The sequence below is a fragment of the Cryptomeria japonica genome, chromosome 9 (assembly GCF_030272615.1).
Source record: "Cryptomeria japonica chromosome 9, Sugi_1.0, whole genome shotgun sequence".
Classification (NCBI taxonomy): Eukaryota; Viridiplantae; Streptophyta; class Pinopsida; order Cupressales; family Cupressaceae; genus Cryptomeria; species Cryptomeria japonica.
Genome location: NC_081413.1, coordinates 251,895,500 through 251,918,253, shown reverse-complemented (window position 1 = coordinate 251,918,253; position 22,754 = coordinate 251,895,500). Strand labels below are relative to the sequence as shown.

At 38.1% G+C, this 22,754-nt stretch overlaps 1 protein-coding gene across 4 annotated transcripts in view; it reads left to right on the top strand.

Annotated features, from left to right (window-relative positions):
- Positions 1–22,754, top strand: part of LOC131051706 (mitogen-activated protein kinase kinase 6) — a 91,477-nt gene that overhangs the window by 33,844 nt on the left and 34,879 nt on the right. For 3 of the 4 annotated variants that reach the window (XM_057986314.2, XM_057986315.2, XM_057986313.2), the window contains 5 exons: positions 6,239–6,317; positions 19,137–19,271; positions 21,480–21,704; positions 21,785–21,967; positions 22,168–22,391. In XM_057986314.2, the coding sequence (XP_057842297.1) occupies positions 6,239–6,317; positions 19,137–19,271; positions 21,480–21,704; positions 21,785–21,967; positions 22,168–22,391 (846 nt within the window). Of the gene's footprint in view, positions 1–6,238; positions 6,318–19,136; positions 19,272–21,479; positions 21,705–21,784; positions 21,968–22,167; positions 22,396–22,754 lie in introns of those variants that run through there. The other variant, XM_057986316.2, reaches the window with a different exon arrangement.

The window sequence follows — 22,754 nt, the reverse complement described above, 5'->3', positions numbered from 1 at the left end:
GGGTTCCGATGTTCCTTCCCTTTGCTGCCTCTCCTTTCTCCTTCCCTGAACTCCGAAACCCCAAAGTTCCGAAGTTCCTTTCCTTCCCCCTTCTCTTCTGTTCTCTGGAACTTCGGAACCCCGAGGTTCCGAAGTTCTTTTCCCTTGCCTTCTCCGGAACTCCGGAACCTTGAGGTTTCAAAGTTCCCTCTTAGTCTTCTTCCCTTCACCGAAACTCCGGAAACCCAAGGTTCCGAAGTTCTTTCCTTAGCTTCCCTTTCTTTTCCTCGGAACCCCGAGGTTTCGAAGTTCCTCCCCTTGGCCTTTTCCTTTCTTGGAACTCCGGAACCTTGAGGTTCCGAAGTTCCTTTCCTAGCGTCTCCTTTCTCCTTCCCGGAGTTCCGGAACCCCGAGGTTTCGAAGTTCCTTCCTTCCTTGCCTTTTCTCTCTAGTTCCCTGGAACTTCGGAACCCGATTCTGAAGTTCCTTGTTGCGTGTCTTTCCTCTTCCCCGGAACTCCAAAACCTCGAGGTTCCGAAGTTCCTTCCTTGTCTTCCCCCACTTCGGGAACCCGAGTTTCCGAAGTCCTCGGACTTCCTTCTTGCTTGCAACACTTCCTGATGGCGTGATCAACACTCAAAGCTTTAAATGCTCTGACAACTTTTGTGACTTGTGCACCTTCTTTTGTGGAGCTACATGGGTGCATTTAATGATTTTGGCAGGATTTCCATCAAGAGAGGTATAGGGCCATGCTTGTTGTGATAACTTATGTCATGTCTGCATGCTTTGACTTTGGGATGTTAGTCAATGCACCCTTCTCAGGGTTGCATTTTTAGGGTATGGCTAGGCTGCTTGCATGTACAGAAAGTCAGGTGCATGCACTTCCCTGCACTCCCAGACTGACATTTCCTTGCACACATAGGGGTCATGATCTCTCTTATGCAACCGGTTTTCTATATAAAGGCAATTAAGTTTCATTGTAAAGGGTTCTCTCCCTGCTGGCTTGAGCTATTCTATGCTCTTTCACTTCTCTTGTATTTATTTTGCATTTCTGCAACTGTAAGTTTGGTCATTGGCCTTTTAATGAATTAAAATTACCATTCTTGCCTTCCTTCAACTTATGGATGTTGTGTATTGTTCTTACCTTCATTATAAGTGTATGTTTGTGGCTTTCCTTCACATATATGTTGTGTTAACCTATTTCTGGGTGTGACTTGTGGGAAGCCTTCTCCCCTCTTGACATTCAGCGAATTCTAACCTCCATACATGCATTGGGGTCATTCATACAACTGAAGTTTGTGCATCTCCTGGGTATTTCAGTTGATTTTTTGTGTCATTTCGGGTAGGGAGAGAAACAATCTCTGATCTTGGTGCATCACCTCCTTTTATTTTAAGCATTTCCCTCTTCCCTTTTCCTCTGCAAGTTGTTAGGATAGGCTTAGGAGTAAGTTTTGAAGTGTTGAGTTGGTTCAATACTTGCACCTGGATTGAGAAAGAAGCCGGCCTTCTCCGCAGACTCAACCCCCTTGTGCAAGGTCCCACACTTCGGGGTTGTTTCCATGTTTCACGAGGTTGCCGAGTTGATAGCTCAGCAAGGGTGCAAGCTTTTGTGATAACAATAAAGAGGGGATAGAGGAAGAGTGATAGGGAGAAAGATAGGACTAGAGTTCAAGGAGATAAAGAGAGTGAGATAGAGAGCGAGAGAATGCTGATAGGAGCTTGTTGATTACCGAAATTTGACCTAAGTGCGAAAATTTATAAATCTTTCAAAACCTAAAATCTGCATTATAACTCCTAGAGATCTGAAAGTTGAAACTACTCTCAAACATCCTGCCAATATATACATGAAATATAATGCGATTTACACTTAAATGTTGTATTTCATGTATATATATTTTGATGAAGAGAATGAGACTGACTTGAAGACAAGGATTCCGTTTTCAAAAAAATTTCACCATTTTTTGCTTAGGGATCGAGTTTTTGAGTGGGGGTTATGGGAGACTCCTGGGCATCCCTGAGACATTTAAACGTCCCTATTGTCTCTAGGAAGTTTCCATTGCGTCCGCTTCCATTTGCTCCTTTACAAAATCAAAAGATTGAGCCAATGGAGTTCAAAAGAAACAAATGCAAATGAAAGATTGGAGTTTAAAGAAATAACATTAAGTATTGTTATCACAAAAGCTCGCACCCTTGCTGAGCTATCAACTTAGCAACCTTGTGAAACATGGAAACAACCCCAAAGTGTGGGACCTTGCGCAAGGGGGTTGAATCTCCGAAGAAGGCCGACTTCTTTCTCAATCCAGGTGCAGGTGTTGAACCAACTCAACACTTCAAAGCTAACTTCTAGGCCTATCCTAACAAATTGCAGAGGTAAACAGAAGAGAGAAATGCTTAAAACAAAAGGAGGTGATGCACCAAGAAGAGATTGTTTCTCTCCCTACCCGAAATGACACAAAGAATCAACTGAAACAACCAGGAGATGCACAAACTTCAGTTGTATGAGTGACTCCAATGCATGTATGAAGGTTAGAATTCACTGAATGCCAAAAGGGGAGAATGTTTCCCACAAGTCACACTCAGAAATAAATTTAACACAACATATATGAGAGAAGAACCACAAAACATACACCTATGATGAAGGTAAGGAAACATACACAACATACATAAGTTGAAAGAAGGCAAGAATGGTGATTTCAAATAATTATAAGGCCAATGGCCAAACTTACAGTTGTATAAATGCAAGATAAATACAAGAGAAGTGAAAGAGCATAGAATAGCTCAAGCCAACAAGGACAAAACCCTTTACAATGAGACTTAACAACCTTTATATACAAAATGGGTTATAAGAGTGATCATGACCCTGTATGTCAGTCTGGGAGTGCAGGGACATGCATGCACTTGACTTCTGTACATGCAAGCAACCTAGCCATGCCCACAAAAGGCAACCCTGAGAAGGGTGGATTGACTGACCTTCCAAAGTCAGAGTATGCAGACATGACATAAGTCATTACAACAAGCATGGCCCCATACCTCTATTGATGGAAATCTTGCCAAAAACATTAAATGCACCCCTGTGGCTCCACAAAAGAAGGTGCATAAGTCACCAAAGTTGTTGGAGCATTTAAAGCTTTGAGTGTTGATCACGCCATCCGGAAGTGTTGCCAGCCGGAAAGAAGTCCGGTGACTTAGGAAACTCGGGTTCCTGAAGTGGGGAAGACAAGGAAAGAACTTCAGAACTTCGGGGGTCCGGGGTTTCGGGAAGGAGAAAGGAGAGCAGCAGGGAACTTCGGAACCTTGAGGTTTCAGAGAACTGAAAAAAGGGCTAAGGAAGGAACTTCGGAACCTCAGGGTTTCGGAGTTCCGGGAAAGAAGAAGGGAAGCAAAAGAAGAGAACTTCGGAACCTTGAGGTTTTGGAGTCCCGGAGAAAGAAAGGAAGAAAGGCTAGGAGGGAACTTCGGAACCTTGGGGTTCCAGAGAAGGCAAGGGAAAGGAACTTCGGAACCCCGAGGTTCCGGAGTTCTGGGGAAGGGAAGAAGAAAAGAAAGGAACTTGGGAACCTGGGGGTTTCGGAGTTCCGGGGTTGAAGACTTAGGAACTTGGGAACCTGGGGGTTCTGGAGTTCCGGGGTTGAGGACTTAGGAACTTGAGAACCTGGGGGTTCCGGAGTTCCAGGGTTGAGGAAGAGAAGACTTAGGAACTTGGGAACCTGGGAGTTCTGGAGTTCCAGGGTTGAGGAAGAGAAGACTTAGGAACTTGGGAACCTGGGGGTTCCAGAATTCCGGGGTTGAGGACTTAGGAACTTGGGAATGTGGGAGTTCCGGAGTTCCGGGGTTGAGGAAGAGAAGACTTAGGAACTTGGGAACCTGGGGGTTCTGGAATTCCGGGGTTGAGGAAGAGAAGACTTAGGAGCTTGGGAACCTGGGGGTTCTGGAGTTCCGGCAAGACAACACTTCATACTTCATGATTCCATTGTTTTCTCTTTGATCAACTGAGACAATGCTGGTCCATAGAACATATCTCTGCTCGGTTCTCACTGATGGACCAAGGGTGTCATAAAATGACAACAAGTATCTTTGAGCCTAGCTTCTTTGATCCCTTGGCATGCATTTCCTATACCAGAAATACATGTGGAGATGTCCCTGCTTGTAGGAAATGTCCTGCCTGTGGTTCCTGAAGTTTCCAAGAGAAAAAAAAGAACCTGCAGTTTTGACTGATTCACAGCCGGTTTTTGGCAGGTAAAAAACCATGATTTTGAAAATTAACAGCAGTTTTAAAGTGTTGAATGTGGTTTTGTCTATATATTAATGTTAACAAATTAATACATTAGTATTTATTAAATTATATTAAAAAGAGGGCATCTCTAGGTACCCCTGTCTACCATTTACCAGTACCGGTACTAGTCTCTAAACAACCATTTGAGTAGTATCCTCTTTTTAAAATTTAAATACAATGTGCACATGTGCAATACAAGTACTAAGCTATGCAAATGCCAAATTACATACAATCTCTCCTTCAAGGCATGGATCACATAGTCTCTCAAATGCACAAGCCCCCTAATTGCGGCTACAAACATAAAATGATCCAGTCCACATGAAGAGTTATAGATTCATACTAATCATTTTTAGCAGTCAGTCTTGTGTCACTGGACATTTAGTAGCTTCACAGCATTAGCAGTAAGGAGTATATGTTCTTCAGGTTTTTTTCTGTTTTGTATTGATGTTATGATAGGTGGATTTTGGTTGAAGGGTGGTTTAAGTTAGGTTTAGAGTTATTTTGTCCTCTAAAGAGATGTGCCAGCTGCGAAACGTTATAAGCACTGTGATGTTTTTGGAAACTACTTGGAAATGTGATTTTTTGTAACATTCCTACAATTCGGAAAATCTTGCATTACCATACTAGAAATGTTTTTGTGCAAAATAGATATGCTATATTGTCTGATGCTTGGTTTCTGTCCTTCAACACTCAAATACATTTCACTGCCAAACTCCATTACCTCTGCATTCAATTATAATAATTTTTGTTGGTTGTGTTGATGGGCTTCACTGTTCATGTAAATTGGGTGTTCTGACTGGTCTGTGCCTTTTTCATAGCTTGGAGGTTTTGAAAATTTAACTAATCTCAACATGGTCTGAATCATTTGATTCAATTCTGTACTCATTAATTTTCCTTTTATACTCTTTGTCTAACTGCAGAGCCAGTAATTTGGTTCTTTGGCAAGCCTGTCAATATTACTCACTGCTTGTGTTAGAAGGTGGCTCCACAGCTCCAGGAAAAATTAACTCCAGGATACTGTTACAATCAGAGTCATAGCTTCTTTTGTTATAGGCCTTTCTGGTTTAAGGTATTCTTAATGGTATTGATTTATCATTTTAGAAAAATTTACAAAATTGACTTCAGATTGCATAAACAGATGGGATCTTCCAATAGCTGTAAAATAATTGGGTTGGGGTCAGTCTTAATTGTCAGTCAACATTGACACAGAAACTCTGGTATAAGTTAAATAATATATCTATTAGCATAAGGAAACTTTTCATAACCACTTGCACCAATTAAATAAGGTGTGGATGGCAAAAGAGAAGTCATTGCTTGAGTCTTGTTGCTTTGAAATCATGTAAGAAGGTTGAGGTGTTACTCTGTTGTGTAGAACTCTTTGAAGCCGAACATATCAATTAACAAATCAATTGTAATATTATGTGTCTTTAAAAACAAGTAAAATTATTTGAAGAGGCCATGCTCCAAGTTTTTTCTGCAAAATATCTTACCTTTTTTAATGTTGCTTTTATCACAAGCTAAAAACATTTATGGATAATCTGCAATGAGTAAAATTTCATCTCAAGGATACAATTTTGTTCCCTTGCCATTTTACTCCTGTGTTTATGCTTTATTCTTTTGTTTTCAAGTTTGTATCTTTGGGTAAAGGTAAGCTATTATTGAGGAATGAATTTGGCATCAGTATATTTAAAGGAACAATGTGTGATATGCAACTTGATTTCCGGTGCCCATTAATGTGAAAAGCTTTCATACCTTAGGGTATCCTTTGATAGCTTGTGAGAATCATTATTTAATATATGTATGTCAATTTGATATTTCTATTTATGATCGTGAACTATGAAACTAGGCAACTTTTTTGTCCAGTGTTTATTTCAGTTAATTGATGGTCTATTAAATGCAAATTGATACGATAGTATTTGGGTTCATGTTACACATTCAATTACAATAATGATTTATGTTCTAACTAATCTTTTGGATATTGAATAGGACTGCAAGTGGCACATTTCAGGATGGTGACCTACTTTTGAATACGCAAGGTTTACGACTTGTTTCACAAGAAAATATTGTGAGTGGTACTTATCTAAAATAGATTCTAGGGGTTTTAGAGGCATCAATTTCAATGACCATAATCTGGTTTGGCTGAATATGTATGTTGTTATTCCATTATACAATTGAGTTGATGCATTGAGGCAGTGATATTTCTATGCCAGTGATATTGCAATAAGATGTCTGCTCTGTTTTCATTTTGTCATTTTAATATTTGGCAGAAAGATTTCCCATCATGAACAATCTCTAATTTATGTTTCTTGTTTTGTTGAACATTTTTTTGCTATTCTTCCTTAAAAGAGCTTAATGTCAAAAAGATAATGAAAACATAGAAAATAGACCCATTGCAAGACACAAACTTTATACCTTATATTTCACTTTGAACGATTGCTTGGAATTTTATGAACCTTATATGAGTTACACAAGTAGGGATTGTTACCTAGCTAGCTTACTTAGATATCAAGTCAGTCAGAACCCTGTACGTTGAAGAGTATAACATAGTAGTGCACAATATACTAGTGTGGTTAGTTGTAATGAGATAATATGCCTTATACCCACTAGGTGATCAATAAATATGGATCTCAATTAGGATGAGATGAAGTATGCTATGGTTGAACCCATTACTATGTGATAGGGTTCAGTTGAGGCCAAGCTTGCTGGCCATAGACGAAGTTATTGGTTCCAATATGGGTGTGGCTATGGGTACTAGAAATTGGTACAATGGTATTACAATTTGTTTTCCTTGGGTATGAGTATGTGTGCGTGTGTATATACATATATATACATATATATCAGTGTTCCACGGGCGTTGGGGACGCGTTTCCGGGACGGGGGGACCAAGGGCCTAAGTTTGGGGATGTCGGGGGGACGGTGGCAGCGGGGTGGTGGTGCTGATATAGTTATACATATACATATAGTACTTGAAAAACTAGTTTTGAAAAGATGTATGATAGTATTACAGTATAAGAATTACATTTCAAATGAGACTATAGGAAATTTGAAATACTAAATCGAAATACCAAGATTTCTTCAATGCTAATTGTGTTGTTATATGGAGCCTAATCAGACTTGGAGGTTAAGTTTTCCCTACTTCTATCGGCGCGGTTTCCCCCTATATTTTTCAACGGGGGTTTGGGGGCAGCACCCCCAAGTTGGGGTCAAGGGGCATCGCCCCTTGTGGGGTCAAGGGGCAGCCAAAAATACTTATTATTTTCTAAAGGCGTCAGGTGTTATTTTTCTATTGGCCCACCTCCAATTAGGGTCACCCCTTAACCCCCCCAAAAGTCACATGTTTATAAAAAATGCTTTTTTGTTTGCTTTTGACGTGGGTGACGGGAGACGCAGAGACGTCTCGGCGTCCTGGCGGTGGTGGAACGGTGGGGGACATCGCGTCCCCGTCCCCCCGTCCCCAAGACGTTTCTTATAGGGAGACGTGGCCAAAAAGGGGGGGGACGCGTCCCCGTGGAACACTGATATATATACATATATATACATTTACATATCTATACATACGCATACGCATACGCATACACGTATATTGTTACATATCCATATATTATTATATATATACATTCAAAATATTAAATTATAAGAACAATGATACTCATAATTGCCAATAAATAGAATATTTAAATACCTCATATTCATAATTTGCAACTATGAAAATACCAGTGAACCATGGGGACGTGTCACACCCCAACACCTTGCGTTTTTGGGACAGGGATGTCTCTGGGACGTGGGGATGGAGAGGGGATGTCCCCCCGTTGTCCCTCAACCGCCACTAGGACGCTGGAAACTTGCGGGAGACATTGGGGACGTCTAGACGTACCCTGGCCGTCTCGGGGATGCCTAGGAGTCTTGCATAACCCCACCCAGAAACTTGATCCCTAAGCAAAAAATGTTGAAAATTTTATGAAAATGGAATCGTTGTCTTCAAGTGAGTCTCATTCTCTTCATTTGAATATATACATGAAATATAGCATCTCAGTATAAGACATTTTTATACTTTAAGTTATATTTCATGTATATATTGGCAGGATGTTTGAGAGTGGTTTTAGATTTCTAAGGGAATTAATGTAGATCTTAGTTTTAGAAGGTTTATAAATTTTCAGACTTCGTCAAATTTCAGTAATCAACAAGCTCCTATCATCATTCTCTCGCTCTCTCTCTCTCACTCTCTTTATCTCCCTTGAACTCTAGACCTATCTCTTTCCATATCACTCTTCCTCTATCCCCTCTCTTTGCTTCTCTCTATCTTACTCTCTTCTCTTTCATCCCATATCTAGACCTATCTCTCTACATCTCTCTCTCAGCCTCTGACTGCTACAAGGGGTGCTACCCTCAACCTTGTTTTGGTGTTGCCCCCAAATCCCCATGAAACTATAAATCTAAGCAACTAATAGGCCAATGATGAATCATGATAATGAAAATCTACATAATACATATCGCTTGGTTGTAAATCTCTGCATTCTCATAATCAAAGCCATACTCAAGATCCCCACAAGGGACACTACCCCTTGACTGCAAACCTCCTCCCACCATTCTTATTGTTTATGCAACCATTTCCACTTTTTTTTTTTTTCTTTTATGTTTTTATATTTTTAAATTATTAGTTTAAAACTTTAAACTTCACTTAATATGCCGAAGTGTCATTTGCAATTCTTAATACTTATTCTTGGTTTGCATTTTGCTCCCAAAGTTCCAAACTCTGCCAACCATAGTCAATGTTCAAATTTCAAATTTTCAATGAAGTCATTTTCATGTTTTTAATGTTTATTATTTTAAACTTTACATTGTGTGACAAAGTTTTATTTATAGTGCTTATACTTATTCCTTACACATCTAGTTTCATTTACAATTATTATAACTAAGTTTTCGAGTACTAAATGTATATTCATCACCCCCTCGTCACCGTTCCCTTGTCAACCCCAAACTTAGGCCCATGGTCCCCCCGTCCCTGAAACCCGCCCCTTGGTCATTTTGTGCCCCCGTCTAGAAACTCCGTGGAACATTGGGAAATACTCAAGTCTCAAAATGTCATTAGACAATGAAAATTCAAAATTACAATCAGTATTTAATAGTCTTCATATTCTTCTTCATTAAAAGCATAAAGTTCAACATTTGGTTCAATTTCATTTGAACCACAATTGATTGGAGTGCTAATCCCACTAGTTGTGTCATGTGCAAAAGTTGCCTCACCTATAGAGACTTTGGCAAGTTGTGCAACTATAGCATCTAAATAAGCGCATGCGGGACTTAAATCCCAATTCCTTGCCACACCCTCATTGTATTCAAGTGTCTTATGTGACAAGAGATGGAGGTTGGACTGAACACAGACCAAATCCTTAGCTTTTTTTGCACCCAAATGGTTGCACTGAACTGAGTGGATGAAGGATCATGTACTCCAATTTTGCTTAGTTGAAGAAAAATTTGCAACCTATTGAATTTGCATGCAACATATAGTATTTAATTTTATAAATACAAAACATAAATTATAAAATATAATATATAACATAATAGCATTGAATGAAAAATGAGAAAAAATAAAAAATAAAAAAGAATAAGATATATAGTTGGGAGAGAATTTTAATTGCAAGAGGTTAAAAAGTAAATGGAGCGTTGACCATGTAGATACCACCAATCATGAGCACCTTTCCTATATTTATCTCGAAGAGTGGGAAACATCATGATTCTTTGAAGATATGAAGTGGCCAAACTTGTTCAAGACAATACTTTAGGTAACTTCATTTGAAAATATCTTTCTAAATGCAGTCTTGTAGCCAGTAGCAACCTCGTCATGCATAAAATAGGGATTTTGAGCACTTCATGCATAAAATAGGTATTTTGCAGTGCTCATGCAAGGATGGTAGGTTTGTGTAGTGCTCACGTAGGGATGGCGGGTTTGTGCAGTGCTCACATAGGGATGGCGAGTTTGTGCAGTGCTAACGCAGGGATGGTGGGTTTGTGTAGCGCTCACGCAGGGATGATGGGTTTGTGTAGTGCTCATGTATACTTGTTGGAATTTTCAAGTACTCGTGTAATGAACTACAAGGTTGCAAGCACTTATGTTTTGAAATCACCCTTACCTTCTCCAATTTCAACAAATGTTCAAATGCCATTCAACTCACTCACCCTAATGACTTGATCATGAACATGTTCAACTCAAGCTCAACCCTTACCAAAATCTAAGATTTGCAACACTCATGTATTTGTGTGGCGTGGCTTTGCAAGCAACTCAACACTTAGGATGGGCTCTAACTTGATCTGATGCTTGCAATTCCAATGGAATTGCAAGCAATCTTGGACTTTACTATCAATATTTACTCCCCAACTTACCTCTATACTATGACGAAACCAAGCAAACTCCTCATTCAAAGGTCAAAGACTCCAAAAAGTTGCCACACTGAAACTAAACTAACCAAAACACCTAACCTAGCCAGTGTAAAGAGGGGTCCCATTTGCAATGGGGTGATTTGTGAAAATGAAATATCCCCCTACGGATATTAATTCCAAATTTTCACCCAATGATTCACAGTGTTCTTAACAACAATTTCGCATGCAATTGATTTCAAAACACCATCAAATTAATTGCTATTCATTAATTTTCACACTGAAATAATAGTTTTGAAGTTAGAAATAAACATTGCATAAAATCATCAGAAGAACAACAACAAAAATTACCAATCCCAGCCACAACATTTACAGTTGGATTGGACAATCAGCAAACATGCATTTGAAGCACATGTGAGTCACTTGCGTGATAACTCCAACTGACAATGGGTTTCTGTCCACTGCCTCCAAGCTCGAGAGTTTGCGTCCTTAAACCAGTTGAAAACTAGAGCTTCCCAGAAACTCTTCAAGAGAATCAATTTCCAAACATTAAATTAAGCATGTCCAAAATGATCCTCTCCAAGTTATTAAATAGCCCAACCCTGTGACTCTTTGTTCGCCCACTGACTCTCTCTTGGAATTCCCTTTTAATAATTGACTGACTTTACTTTATAATTTGATATTGTCACTAAAGTCACTTTAATCTGCATTAAATAATAATTAAATTAAGTCGTCTTTAAAGTTATTAGGTTTTGACAACTTAAACTTAATTATTTAATGGATTTCCTAATGTCCCAAAAAGGGGACATTACAATCCTCCCTCCTTAAAGATTGCTTGAGGACAAGCAATCATGAAGTTGCATACCAATACCAGGATCCCAAACCATCCTCAGGAACACTATTCTACAAATCTGCTGCTCTACATTGATTAAAATGTTTGCATAGCCACGGTGAAGCAGCATATCTTGGTCCACAAGAGTCAATGCACCAAACATATCACTAACTGGATCCCATATCAATCTATAGAACCTGCTATATGTAATGCAAGAGTCTGTCAACCAATCACCTTGAGGTAACCGTCCATGCATGTAGAACAACTAGACAAGATGAATATGAACCCCATCATGCCAATAAACCAACATGAAGGAATACCAAAACTCGCTGCCATAACTCTGATCAGCAACATAAATGATTTCAAACATGTCACCAAACCAATGCCAATCAAAGAAAAACCTCTCACACTCCATCTCTATCCAAGAGAAGCATCCTTCAACACTCCCATATCATTGAATCGCTAATTTATTGAATGCAAAATCAGGAAGTGCTATATGATTCCAACTAGGACAGCCACCAGTCCATAAGAAATCAAAGAGTATGAAGTCACCAAACAACAAATATATGGCTGCCCTATCAAGAGAAATAGATGACAGTCTCAAGAATGAGGTGTGTACGCCTTCACTGCCCAACACTGATAACTCTTGAAAGTCTGATTCACTACAAGTGTCATCAATAAAATCAACTTCTTCACCCATGGATTGATCACTATTAAGTGAAACTTCAGATCTGGTAAAGTCCCTCTTATCATCATCCTAAAGCATGACTTCTTCCAAATTTGGAAGCTCATAAGTAACCGCTGTCCCATGACTGAAACTACTCTGAAATCTGCTTGTATACCCTGTTGTCACAGCCATTTCATTGCTGCAAATTGATTTTTCATCATCAAAATTTATGGGTTTGTTTCCTTGCTGGTCCTTTTGCTCTTCATTGTTATCATTTGTATAACAAATGGTAGGAACATTGTGAATTGTTTCGTCCCTACCAATAGTATTGATCCCTTCAGTGATTTGCATCATCTCCATGCTCTTAAGATTAGCTTCTTCTTCAAGAGTCGCTGTAGTAGAAGTCTGATTTGCTGATTGGGATAATTCATAATGCATCATACTCAGCTGTAAACAAAGCTCATCCACCTCCTTCTCCTTATCTTCTGCAAACTTAATAGCAAGATCCCCATCCATAAGCAGCTGCAAGTAATCTGATTTTATCCTTTCAAAGGCTTCTTTGATCATGCTCAACTGAGTGCGAATGATTCCACTCGCAATTCCCTTGTGTCTTTCCTCAATTTGTGTTTCCCAAGTAAGATCCTCAATGTACTTGTGAAATTCATTAGCCCTAGTTAGGACTTGTATAACCCTTTCCTCTATGACTACTAATCTGTCCTTCAAATCTTGGAATGCTAAGGGCTTTGGTTCAAATTCATCTAAAGTAATTGAACTGTCACATATCAAATTTTCTGATTGGTTATCAATTGTAGAAACATTTTCAAACTCATCTATCTCACTAGAGGATGGCATGCACTCCTCATGAAGCTCAACTGGGGCAGCAACATGATCATGAGTGGGTTTATTAAAGAAGTTTTTATCTTCTCCTATTTTATCAATAATGACTTGTAAATCTCCAATGAAGAGTTTGGCAAACCCCTCACCTGAAGCAATTGTTTCTTCCTTCAAACCATCCACCTTAGCTGATTGAAAGCCATTATCCTTTTTGCTTTCATCATGCCCAGTAAGAGATGTGTTCAAGGCTGTAATTTTAGCTTTCTCCTCATGAGACATGGAAGCATTCTCATCTGTAATTCTGCCCTCATTACCCCTTGGCTGCAATGCATCTTCTTCCTTATTAATTTCACAAATATGATCAAGTGTCCAAGCCTCCTGACATCTGAAACAAATCTGCTCTCTTCTCATTTGGTTGTTGCTCTTTTTTGGAGATCCTGACACCTATAAACCCAGGCAGATTAGTTCATTTTCAGTCATCTGTTCCCTGAACCTTTCAGTTTTCTGCTCAATCAACCCTTTGGACAACTCATAAGCACAAGGTGAGACAACCAGCTACTTTCTCCAAATAGCTAACAAATCTGATTGCAACTCCCTGCAGATATCATCATCCTCATCTAGGATCATGGACAATACGTTGAACATATTTGTTTTCACCTTATGTGAATGGCATTTCCTGATTTCAGCAATGAAACAATTGAACATTTGAAGAATCAACTCATCACATTGGAGATCCAACATAAGGACAAATGATCTAGTCCACGCCATAATATCTAAGATTTTAGCCCTCTTACCAAAAGTGAGAGCTTTGACATCACGTAACCCTTGAAAACTATCCCCAATCAGCTGTAGAACCTCTCTCATAGTATCATCCTTATAAAGAACTACGGGTGTTGTAATCCTCATAATCTCGGATAAGCAGGAAGTCACCAACAACTTGATTTCTTTATCTGGATGTCTAAGACACTTGTGTTGCTTCAAGCCATCCACTACAGGAGACATAGTCAACTGAAACAAATCATGAGGTGACTGGTCCACATGAATCAAACATTCCTCTAGCTTATTCAAAGTGTTCAAAACATCAACCCTTGACTGAGAATGTTCACTGAGCTTGCTGCCTGCTATATAGAGTGTTCTTGCTAGTTGTTTAGGGTTCTCTATTGCCATGGTTTAAACTGAAAAACAGATCTCTGAATCTTCTCACACTTCTTGCTGTGAGGTTGTGACTAAACCAATAGCTTCAATTGTAGAACTGTAATAGGCTACTCTATTTGCTCAATTAACTTCCCTAGCACCACTGAGGAATTTTGTCAAACAGTTGTTGTGCAATCACCTCTTGTTCTGATTTTTTCACTTAATGTATTTGCTGATGTTTTGTTGAAGACCTGGTGTGTTTGTTTGATTTGGAGACAACTCATATGTATTTACTAATCGGTTGCCCCTATTTGCCAAACTAGATTTCCCAAACAACCTTGAGGAACTTGATCAAACAGTTGTTATGCAATCACCCTGTATTCTGTTTTATTTTCCTTGATGTTGTGTACTGAGGTTATGCTGGTAGCTGGTGCGTTTTAGTATTTTCATGCCCTTCATTCAATATACACAATTTGGAACATTGAGTTTTAAAGTTAACAATTAATTGAAAGACATTGAGTTGCATCTACATATCACTACTGCTGAAAACTAAGCAGCACATAACACTGCCAACTGATTATCAATTCAATGTCTCCCAAAATGATTCCAGATATTCACACTTGCATATCTACTCCTTTACAAGCATATATTTCAAATTTTATGAACTAAGACAACTTTCCAATGGAATCAATAAGAACCTGGCAATATTAATGCTGAATGAGTTGACTGGCTAATATGTCCAAGTGGCCAGCTACACATAGATACTAGCTGTTGCAGCCTCCTTGACATATCACTATCCATGCCCATCTGGTTGCCTTCAAACCGCCCTCCAAGTGCATGTACAGTGAGTTCTAGAAAACGCATAGATGAAATGTCTGGTCGCAGCTAGTATAGAAGGGAAAACTTCAAACACCGTGTGCTTGCAAACTCCAGCCATGAATCATGCCCAGCATACAAAGGGTTGCGCTTGGAAATAAAGATGTGCTCAGTCCTAAGATTGGCACCCAGCAAGTCCATATGCCCCAGCATACAGTGTTTGTGCCCAGTTCATAGCACAGCGCCAGTAGTGTAAAACGGCTTGGTATTGTTTATCAACCAGTCACATTGAGTGGTGTGGCTCAGATCTTATTCCTGCAGTTGGGTGATAAGCATGACTCCACTGCAAGTATTGACCACGTTCCAGGTATGCAGTCCTCAGCTCTAAGGAATACGGCCAGTGATATTACGTTCAGACCTGCGTTTTTTGATGATTGAAATCTGAAACCACGACTCCAATAGGCAATAATCCACTCCCTAAACTTCAGCCAATACGTTTCCTCTACACAGGTTTTTTTTCCTGTGTTAGATACTCTCCATAAACCTACGCTTTCCCAGCTGTATAATCCATTTGACCATAAGATGAAATCAATTCAAATCAGCACATTCAATGCCAAACCACGTCTCCAATAGGCAATATGGCTTTACTAAATGTGATCAAAGGAATGTCGACCACGTTCCACCTTGTAAGACATTCTATGCTCATGTCTTGAATCCATTACGCCAAGAAAAAAAACGGCTCCCAAAAACGTTTTGGAAGAGACTCCCATGATTTCCCAGTTACTGTGAAATGGAACCAAAGCAGAGAATACAACAAACTCAGAAGATGAATATTTTCATTCTTTATCGGGCTTCAAAAGTTGAGTCGGCTCAGAAATGATTTCACCAAATCAAATGGACTGCTACTTTAACTTCTTTGATTATTACTGAAGAGGAACGATGTTGGTAATTGTTATGGCTGGCAAAAATATTATATCGACCCTCTGCAAATAATGTCTTCACAATGATGAACGGCTCCCCCAAATCTTCACGTCTAGCTAAAGAAATGGCTCCAAGAAATGATTCCCTTCCACAAATGGGTATCGCTTAGAATTCTCCTTTCCACGATTTTGCAAATCTCTTATTATGCAGAAACCCTTCGAAATGCCAAATATAGTTTAGGCGTTTCAAGCAATTTACGGCCCCGAATCTGAAAATGAATGTCCGTGTGTAGACTCCAAATTCATGGCAACTGAATGAACCAATAGAAATGCCCCTCTCACAAATATTTTGCCTGACTATACACCTCCCATAATATTATAGGGTCAACTACAGGTTTCCGATTTGATATATCAATAAATTGAAGTGCTATGTGCTGCGGTTTATATTCCACTATTACCGTCAGCTATTAAAAAACAATCTTGAATCCCTTCTTCGACTTTGCAATCCTGACACTTTAATGTAACGTCCCGAATATCACAATCATTAATCGCTAGACTCTAGAGAAATGTTCCAAGACCTGCAAACACCAATATATGAAGTAGCCTTCAGGTAATATAAACGCCCAGAAATAATAAGGGATCAGAATATAAATCTCTATTCGCTATAATTTTCTCATAAATAAACTTTATTTGAATTGGCCTCTTTGATAGTCCTTCCAGAGAGATAACCAACGCTTGATGGGAGATTTTAAACTTAGAATATTAAACTTATCTGCAAATTTGTTCACATAAACAAATCGTTTTCGTCACTCATGAAACCTCACATGCTGGCAGGAAAACTAGCTCTGATACTACTGAAATACCCCCCTACGGATATTAATTCCAAATTTTCACCCAATGATTTACAGTAATCTTAACAACAATTTCGCATGCAATTGATTTCAAAACACCATCAAATTAACTGATATTCATTAATTTTCACACTGAAATAATAGTTCATAATTTAGAAATAAACATTGCATAAAATCCTCAGAAGAACAACAACAAAAATTACCAATCCGAGCCACAACATTTATAGTCGGATTGGGCAATCAGCAAACATGCATTTGAAGCACATGCGAGCCACCTGCGTGATAACTCCAATTGACAATGGGTTTCTGTCCACTGCCTCCAAGCTCGAGGGTTTGCGTCCTCAAACCTGCTGAAAACTAGAGCTTCCCAGAAACTCTCCAAGAGAATCAGTTTCCAAACATTAAACCAAGCATGTCCAAAATGATCCTCTCCAATTTATTAAATAGCCCAACCCTGTGACTCTTTGTTCACCCACTGACTGTCTCTTGGAATTCCCTTTTAATAATTAATTGACTTTACTTTATAATTTGATATTGTCACTAAAGTCACTTTAATATGCATTAAATAATAATTAAATTAAGTTGTCTTCAAAGTTATTATGTTTTGACAACTTAAACTTAATTATTTAATGGATTTCCTAATGTCCCAAAAAGGGGACATTATAGAAAACGTCACAACAAGTATTTCATGAGTGTCTCCTAGACATAACACATTCTTAATTGGGATTGCTAGGCGAGAGGTTTCAACTGCATTGATCAACATAAGGCTTGGTTCAATGAACGGATGGATAAGGAAGCAATAAGTCTTCTCCATCATTGTTCGAAGACTGAATCACCTTTGGTACGCTCCTCTCTCCTCACAAGTCAGGTGGGCACCCTCTCCTTGAATCATCCAGTTACACCCCCATCATGAGCTTCGAGACTGATTCCAGACTGGATCACCTTAGTAAGCATCTTGCGTCCGTTATCGATCCAACTCCCTCATTGGAGTCATTCCTCCCAATATAACTCCCCAGCCAATCTACCTTCCTTAGATTGATAATGATTGCTCTTCAAGAAGGGACAAATGATTTGTGAGCTATGGTGCAAGCCCATTTGCTCATCTTGAGCTCCTTCACTTGTGCATGTGCACAAACTCGCTTTTATCTCCTTAGATTCTATGCCACCCTCTCAACACCAAGAATTTGTGTATCTATGTGTGGTTCCTTGAGTCATGTGCCACTTTGTGGTGCTAGGATTCAGGAACTATGTTGCTTAGTAGGAATTTATTTTTTACAATTCTTGCAAAATCATTTTGCATCATTTGCCACCCGTGTAGTAGAAAGGAAAGTGCCACACAACTTAAAAACTAACTCTTTCTAAGGTCCATGCCACATCTACACATACTTGCAATATTGGACATTGTGTGCACATTCCATAACTTTAGATATAATCTTTTGTAGCATCTTTGGAGACCATGTAATGCTATATTTTGTTCACACAAGTCTAAGTTTGTAGTGTTCTATGGGGATCTGTCTCTCCCCCAAAATCCCCACGTTTTCAGGATGAGAACATCCTTGGGACTTGGGGGCTTGGAGGGGACGTCCCCTTGCCGTCACTGTTGCTCAAGGTGTGGGGATCTTTTTGTGACATCCCCTTGGTTTGGGGATGGCTTGGGAATTTTGGGACATGCTAATAAAGGATAATGGAAAATAGACAATTATGGTTGGCAAAATGTTGCACCCTTTAGTTCAAATAAATGCATCTTAGGTTCCTTTCAAATATGATTATGAATTTATGACTACAGTGGGCCTAAATGGGTATTCTTTAGAAACGAAACAGCTAAGAATGCATACAATTTAGGATGTTATACATAGATGCAAAGTTTTTATATTGTTTTCTGAATTGATCTCTAAATATGTGACGAGTTTCTTTTCTTAATTGTTACATTGTTCTGTAAAGGTTGAATTTAGTGAGCTGCTTAAACTGAGGAGTGTCAAACTGTGGATGAAGTATATTTGTGGCAACTATGCATGGAGTTGTATCAAGATTTTGTTTCCGTGGGGAATCTAATGACTTTATAATGATGTAATATAGAACTGCAGTTTGCACAATTTACACTTTAGGTTTTGTTTTGTATATCTATTCTTGTCTTCTTGGGGTAGCTGCATGCAATGGCTACTTGTGGAATATATTTGAGGATGTCATGTGTTCAGTTAACTGTTCTTCTTGTTTTCGGTTTCTTTACAACTATTATTGCCATTGACTCATTTTATTTCAATGTTATATTTGTAGCATTCTGAAACAATGAATTTCAGTTGTTTTATTCTCTGATTTAATTGCTGCTATTTTTTATGCATGAAATGTGTGATTTTACTCTAAATTTTCTTTCATTTTCTTTATTACAATATTTCCAATCCTTCATGATATAGTTACTGACTCTGTATGCTTTGTTTCTTTGGAAAATTTGGTCCAGCCATCCTCATTAGAGCCAATGGATAATCAAATCACTTTGGCTGATTTAGAAACAGTGAAGGTCATTGGCAAAGGAAGTGGTGGAGTTGTTCAACTTGTTCAGCATAAGTGGACTGGTAAAGTGTTTGCCTTAAAGGTAAGTGTTTATCGTGCACAGAAGACTTCTTATTTGGTGTTTTTGATGCATTTTGCTTGAAAATAATTATCAAACTTTCAATGTGTTTTATGGATATGAACATAACATGAAGCAAGCTTATTGTAATACATGACGTAAACCTTCTTCAACTCTTCCTTGCAAATAATATCAGACCAAATAAATAAGGAAAAGGACTGCCAGTTATGGAAGACAGAAGAAACCCAGGTCCCAAACATAACATTGGCATCCAAAGATGAACAAAAGTGAACACTGGGGCTGCAAATCTAAACATCAAGTTATACGCAAGTGCAAACTTGTAAGAAAAAAGTGAAAAGGACAAAGTGAAGTCCAATACACTTTCTAACTCATATGAAAGATTCAGTGCTTGAAAATTCTTAGCTAATTCTTCAAAAAGTTTAATAAAATGATTAAAATTACTTTATTGTCTAATCAGAATGATAATGGATTTTCTCTCCAACTTGACTTTCCAGAATGCTAACCACCAAATGAAGAAAAAACCGATTACAAGTCATTAGATTGTGTACAATGGACCACAATTATTTGTATGTATTGTTAATTTACCTTTTTTATAGAAGTAATTAGAATTCTTTTTTTAATTTTCAAGCCCCTTTGTTGCCACTCTGTTGTGCTAATGTGTACTATTATACTCATCTAATTTTAGCTTTAATGCAATGTTTATCCTTATATTCCTTGCATTTGGAAAGAGATTTTAGTTTTTATGTTTGTCCTGTTATTAGAAAAGTCTGTAAATTTTGGAATATACAAATGTACGTTTTAGACTTTTATGGATAATGTAATGTAAAATTTTAGTCTTGGCTGAGATTTTTATGGGTAATCTGTTGCAGTTTGGGAATTATAAGTTTTGTTAGAAAAAGATGCAACAAAATGACTCAAGAGGGACCTAGAATGCAAAGCTCCTTCACAATTGTTTGAATTCAGCCAATAAATATTTTATGTATAGAGCTTTTCGGATTTAACTGTATATGTTTTTTGTGTCCAAGAGGTCTCTACATAAATCTTGATGTACTGTTAAAAAATCATGTCTCCTATTAGTCTATTTGTTTAGCATAATCATATCCTCTAAAGAATGTTTCCATAAAAATCTCAACTAGAGAAATTGTGCCTTTTTCAAGAAATGAATTTGTACTTTTAAGTCCAAATGACTATTTATTTAATCTTACCATACTCTCTTAATTGTGTTATGGAATGTTTTCATAAAAAAAGTTCTTACTGACAAATTGTGTGTTTCCCATGAAATTGAATTGTACTTTTTACATTTTTCATTCATGCAAGTAAAAATAATTTCATTTCATTTCATTTCTTACCTTCATGTTTTTGCATTTTGTCATAAAATGCTTGTTACTTGCCTGTCTTTTCCTTGCGAGTTCTGTTAGTACTTCCTAATTATTGTTGAAAACTAATTCTGAATTAAGTGTAATCGAAAACTTATTTCGATGCCCCGATTTTGAGAAACATGGATTTGGTTACTAGTGAAAATATTCATTTAGGATATGTCGCATTCATATTTCTAGTTTACATTCATTTGAGATAATGTGGACAATACTCGCTTTCTTTAGGTTGATTGGGATAATGTGGACAATACTCGCTCTCTTTAGGTTGATTGGAAATTACTCTATAAAAGTGCCAGAGCCATATCCTTGTGAACTGTCAGGTGTATGACTTTAGTTGGCAGAGGCTGGGCTGATGTTTGAGCGCAGTGTAATATGTATCATGATTTAAATCTTTAAGTCTAGTCCCTCATGTTTGGCTGGCATTATACCCCTTTATGGCTAACATTACCAGCTGTTGCATATCTTAGGTTGTACTTGTTATCTGTCATTTGAAGCTTTGTTTCTTTAGAAATCTGGCCTTCACTTCTCAAATCTAGCTGGCAGGGTAAGTAAAGGTCTTTGGATTCCCATGGTTGGTTGCAGGTTGTATTTTTCTTTCAGAAGGTTCATTTGGATCTTATGCAAAATATCAGAACACTTCACTGCACATTTGAATCTTTCCTTTGTGCTGCATCTAAAATTTGGGGTCTGCAGATATTATTTTATTGTTTTGTTTTGAGTACAGAATCAAGAAAAGCTCTAGACTTTATTGTTCTAACTTTTCTGTGTAAGATCTTCTCTATCCATAAACTGTGAAAACAAGGTAATATTTGACTTTTGCTATTAATGTTTGCAGGCCATTCAAATGAACATTCAAGAGACTGTACGCAAACAAATTGTACAAGAGTTAAAAATAAATCAGGCCTCTCAGTGCCCATATGTTGTAGTTTGTCATGATGCCTTCTATAACAATGGTTTCATCTCTATAGTCTTGGAGTATATGGATGCTGGCTCTCTTGCAGATGTCATTAAGCAAGTCAAAACTTTTGCGGAGCCTTATCTTGCAGTTATCTGCAAGCAGGTCAGTTTCTGATATATTAGTTTCTTGCTTCCAATGGGCATTTTTGTCACCTCCTGTGATATGTATCAAAATTTGTACAGGTTCTCAAGGGCTTGATATACTTGCATCACGATCGACATATTATACACAGGGATATAAAACCATCAAACCTGCTAGTTAATCACAAAGGTGAAGTGAAGATAACAGACTTTGGTGTCAGTGCAACGTTAGCAAATTCCATGGGCCAACGCGATACATTTGTTGGTACCTACAATTATATGTCGGTGTGTCCTTCAACCATCCTATTTGGGCAGAGTTTTACAGAGATTATTAATTCTGCATAAAACAGCTTTTCCTATTTTTAAATTTGATGTTCTGGAAATATGAAATTTTAACTATAATGGATGATTTCCTGCATCATTTCATACTTTCCAAGATCCTGATAAAAGTATCTGCAAATCAATGTTGTTTTCAAATTCATCAGCCAGAACGGATTAGTGGAAGTACATATGGGTATAGCAGTGATATCTGGAGCTTGGGACTGGTTGTGCTGGAATGTGCTACTGGTAATTTCCCATACTTACCTCCTGGACAAGAGGAAGGGTGGCTCAACTTTTATGAGCTCCTTGAAACAATTGTTGAACAGCCACCACCTTGTGCATCACCTGACCAGTTTTCATCAGAATTCTGCTCATTTATCTCAGCTTGGTAAGAGTTCACTTTATTTAATCATTCTACGTTTAATTTTTTGCAAAAGTTACAACTTTTGTATCAAAGTGATATTTAGCGTTTAATGTGGAAGTTTTGTTTGGAGACCTTTATATGAGCAAATTTGGACATGCTAGACTATAACAGGAGGTTTTTCCTCCTAATTTAAGGCTTTTTAGAAATACACCTTTTGAAGATTTTCCTTTTCTGAACATCAACTATTTGTATATAAGGAAATTTCTAATGGCAGTTATTGCTTAGTAACCTGCTATACTAGTTGGCTTTTTAGTACATATTCCCATATCACCCGAAAATTATTGTGGAAGATGAATGTTTGAAAGTGTAAATGTATGTGCATACTAT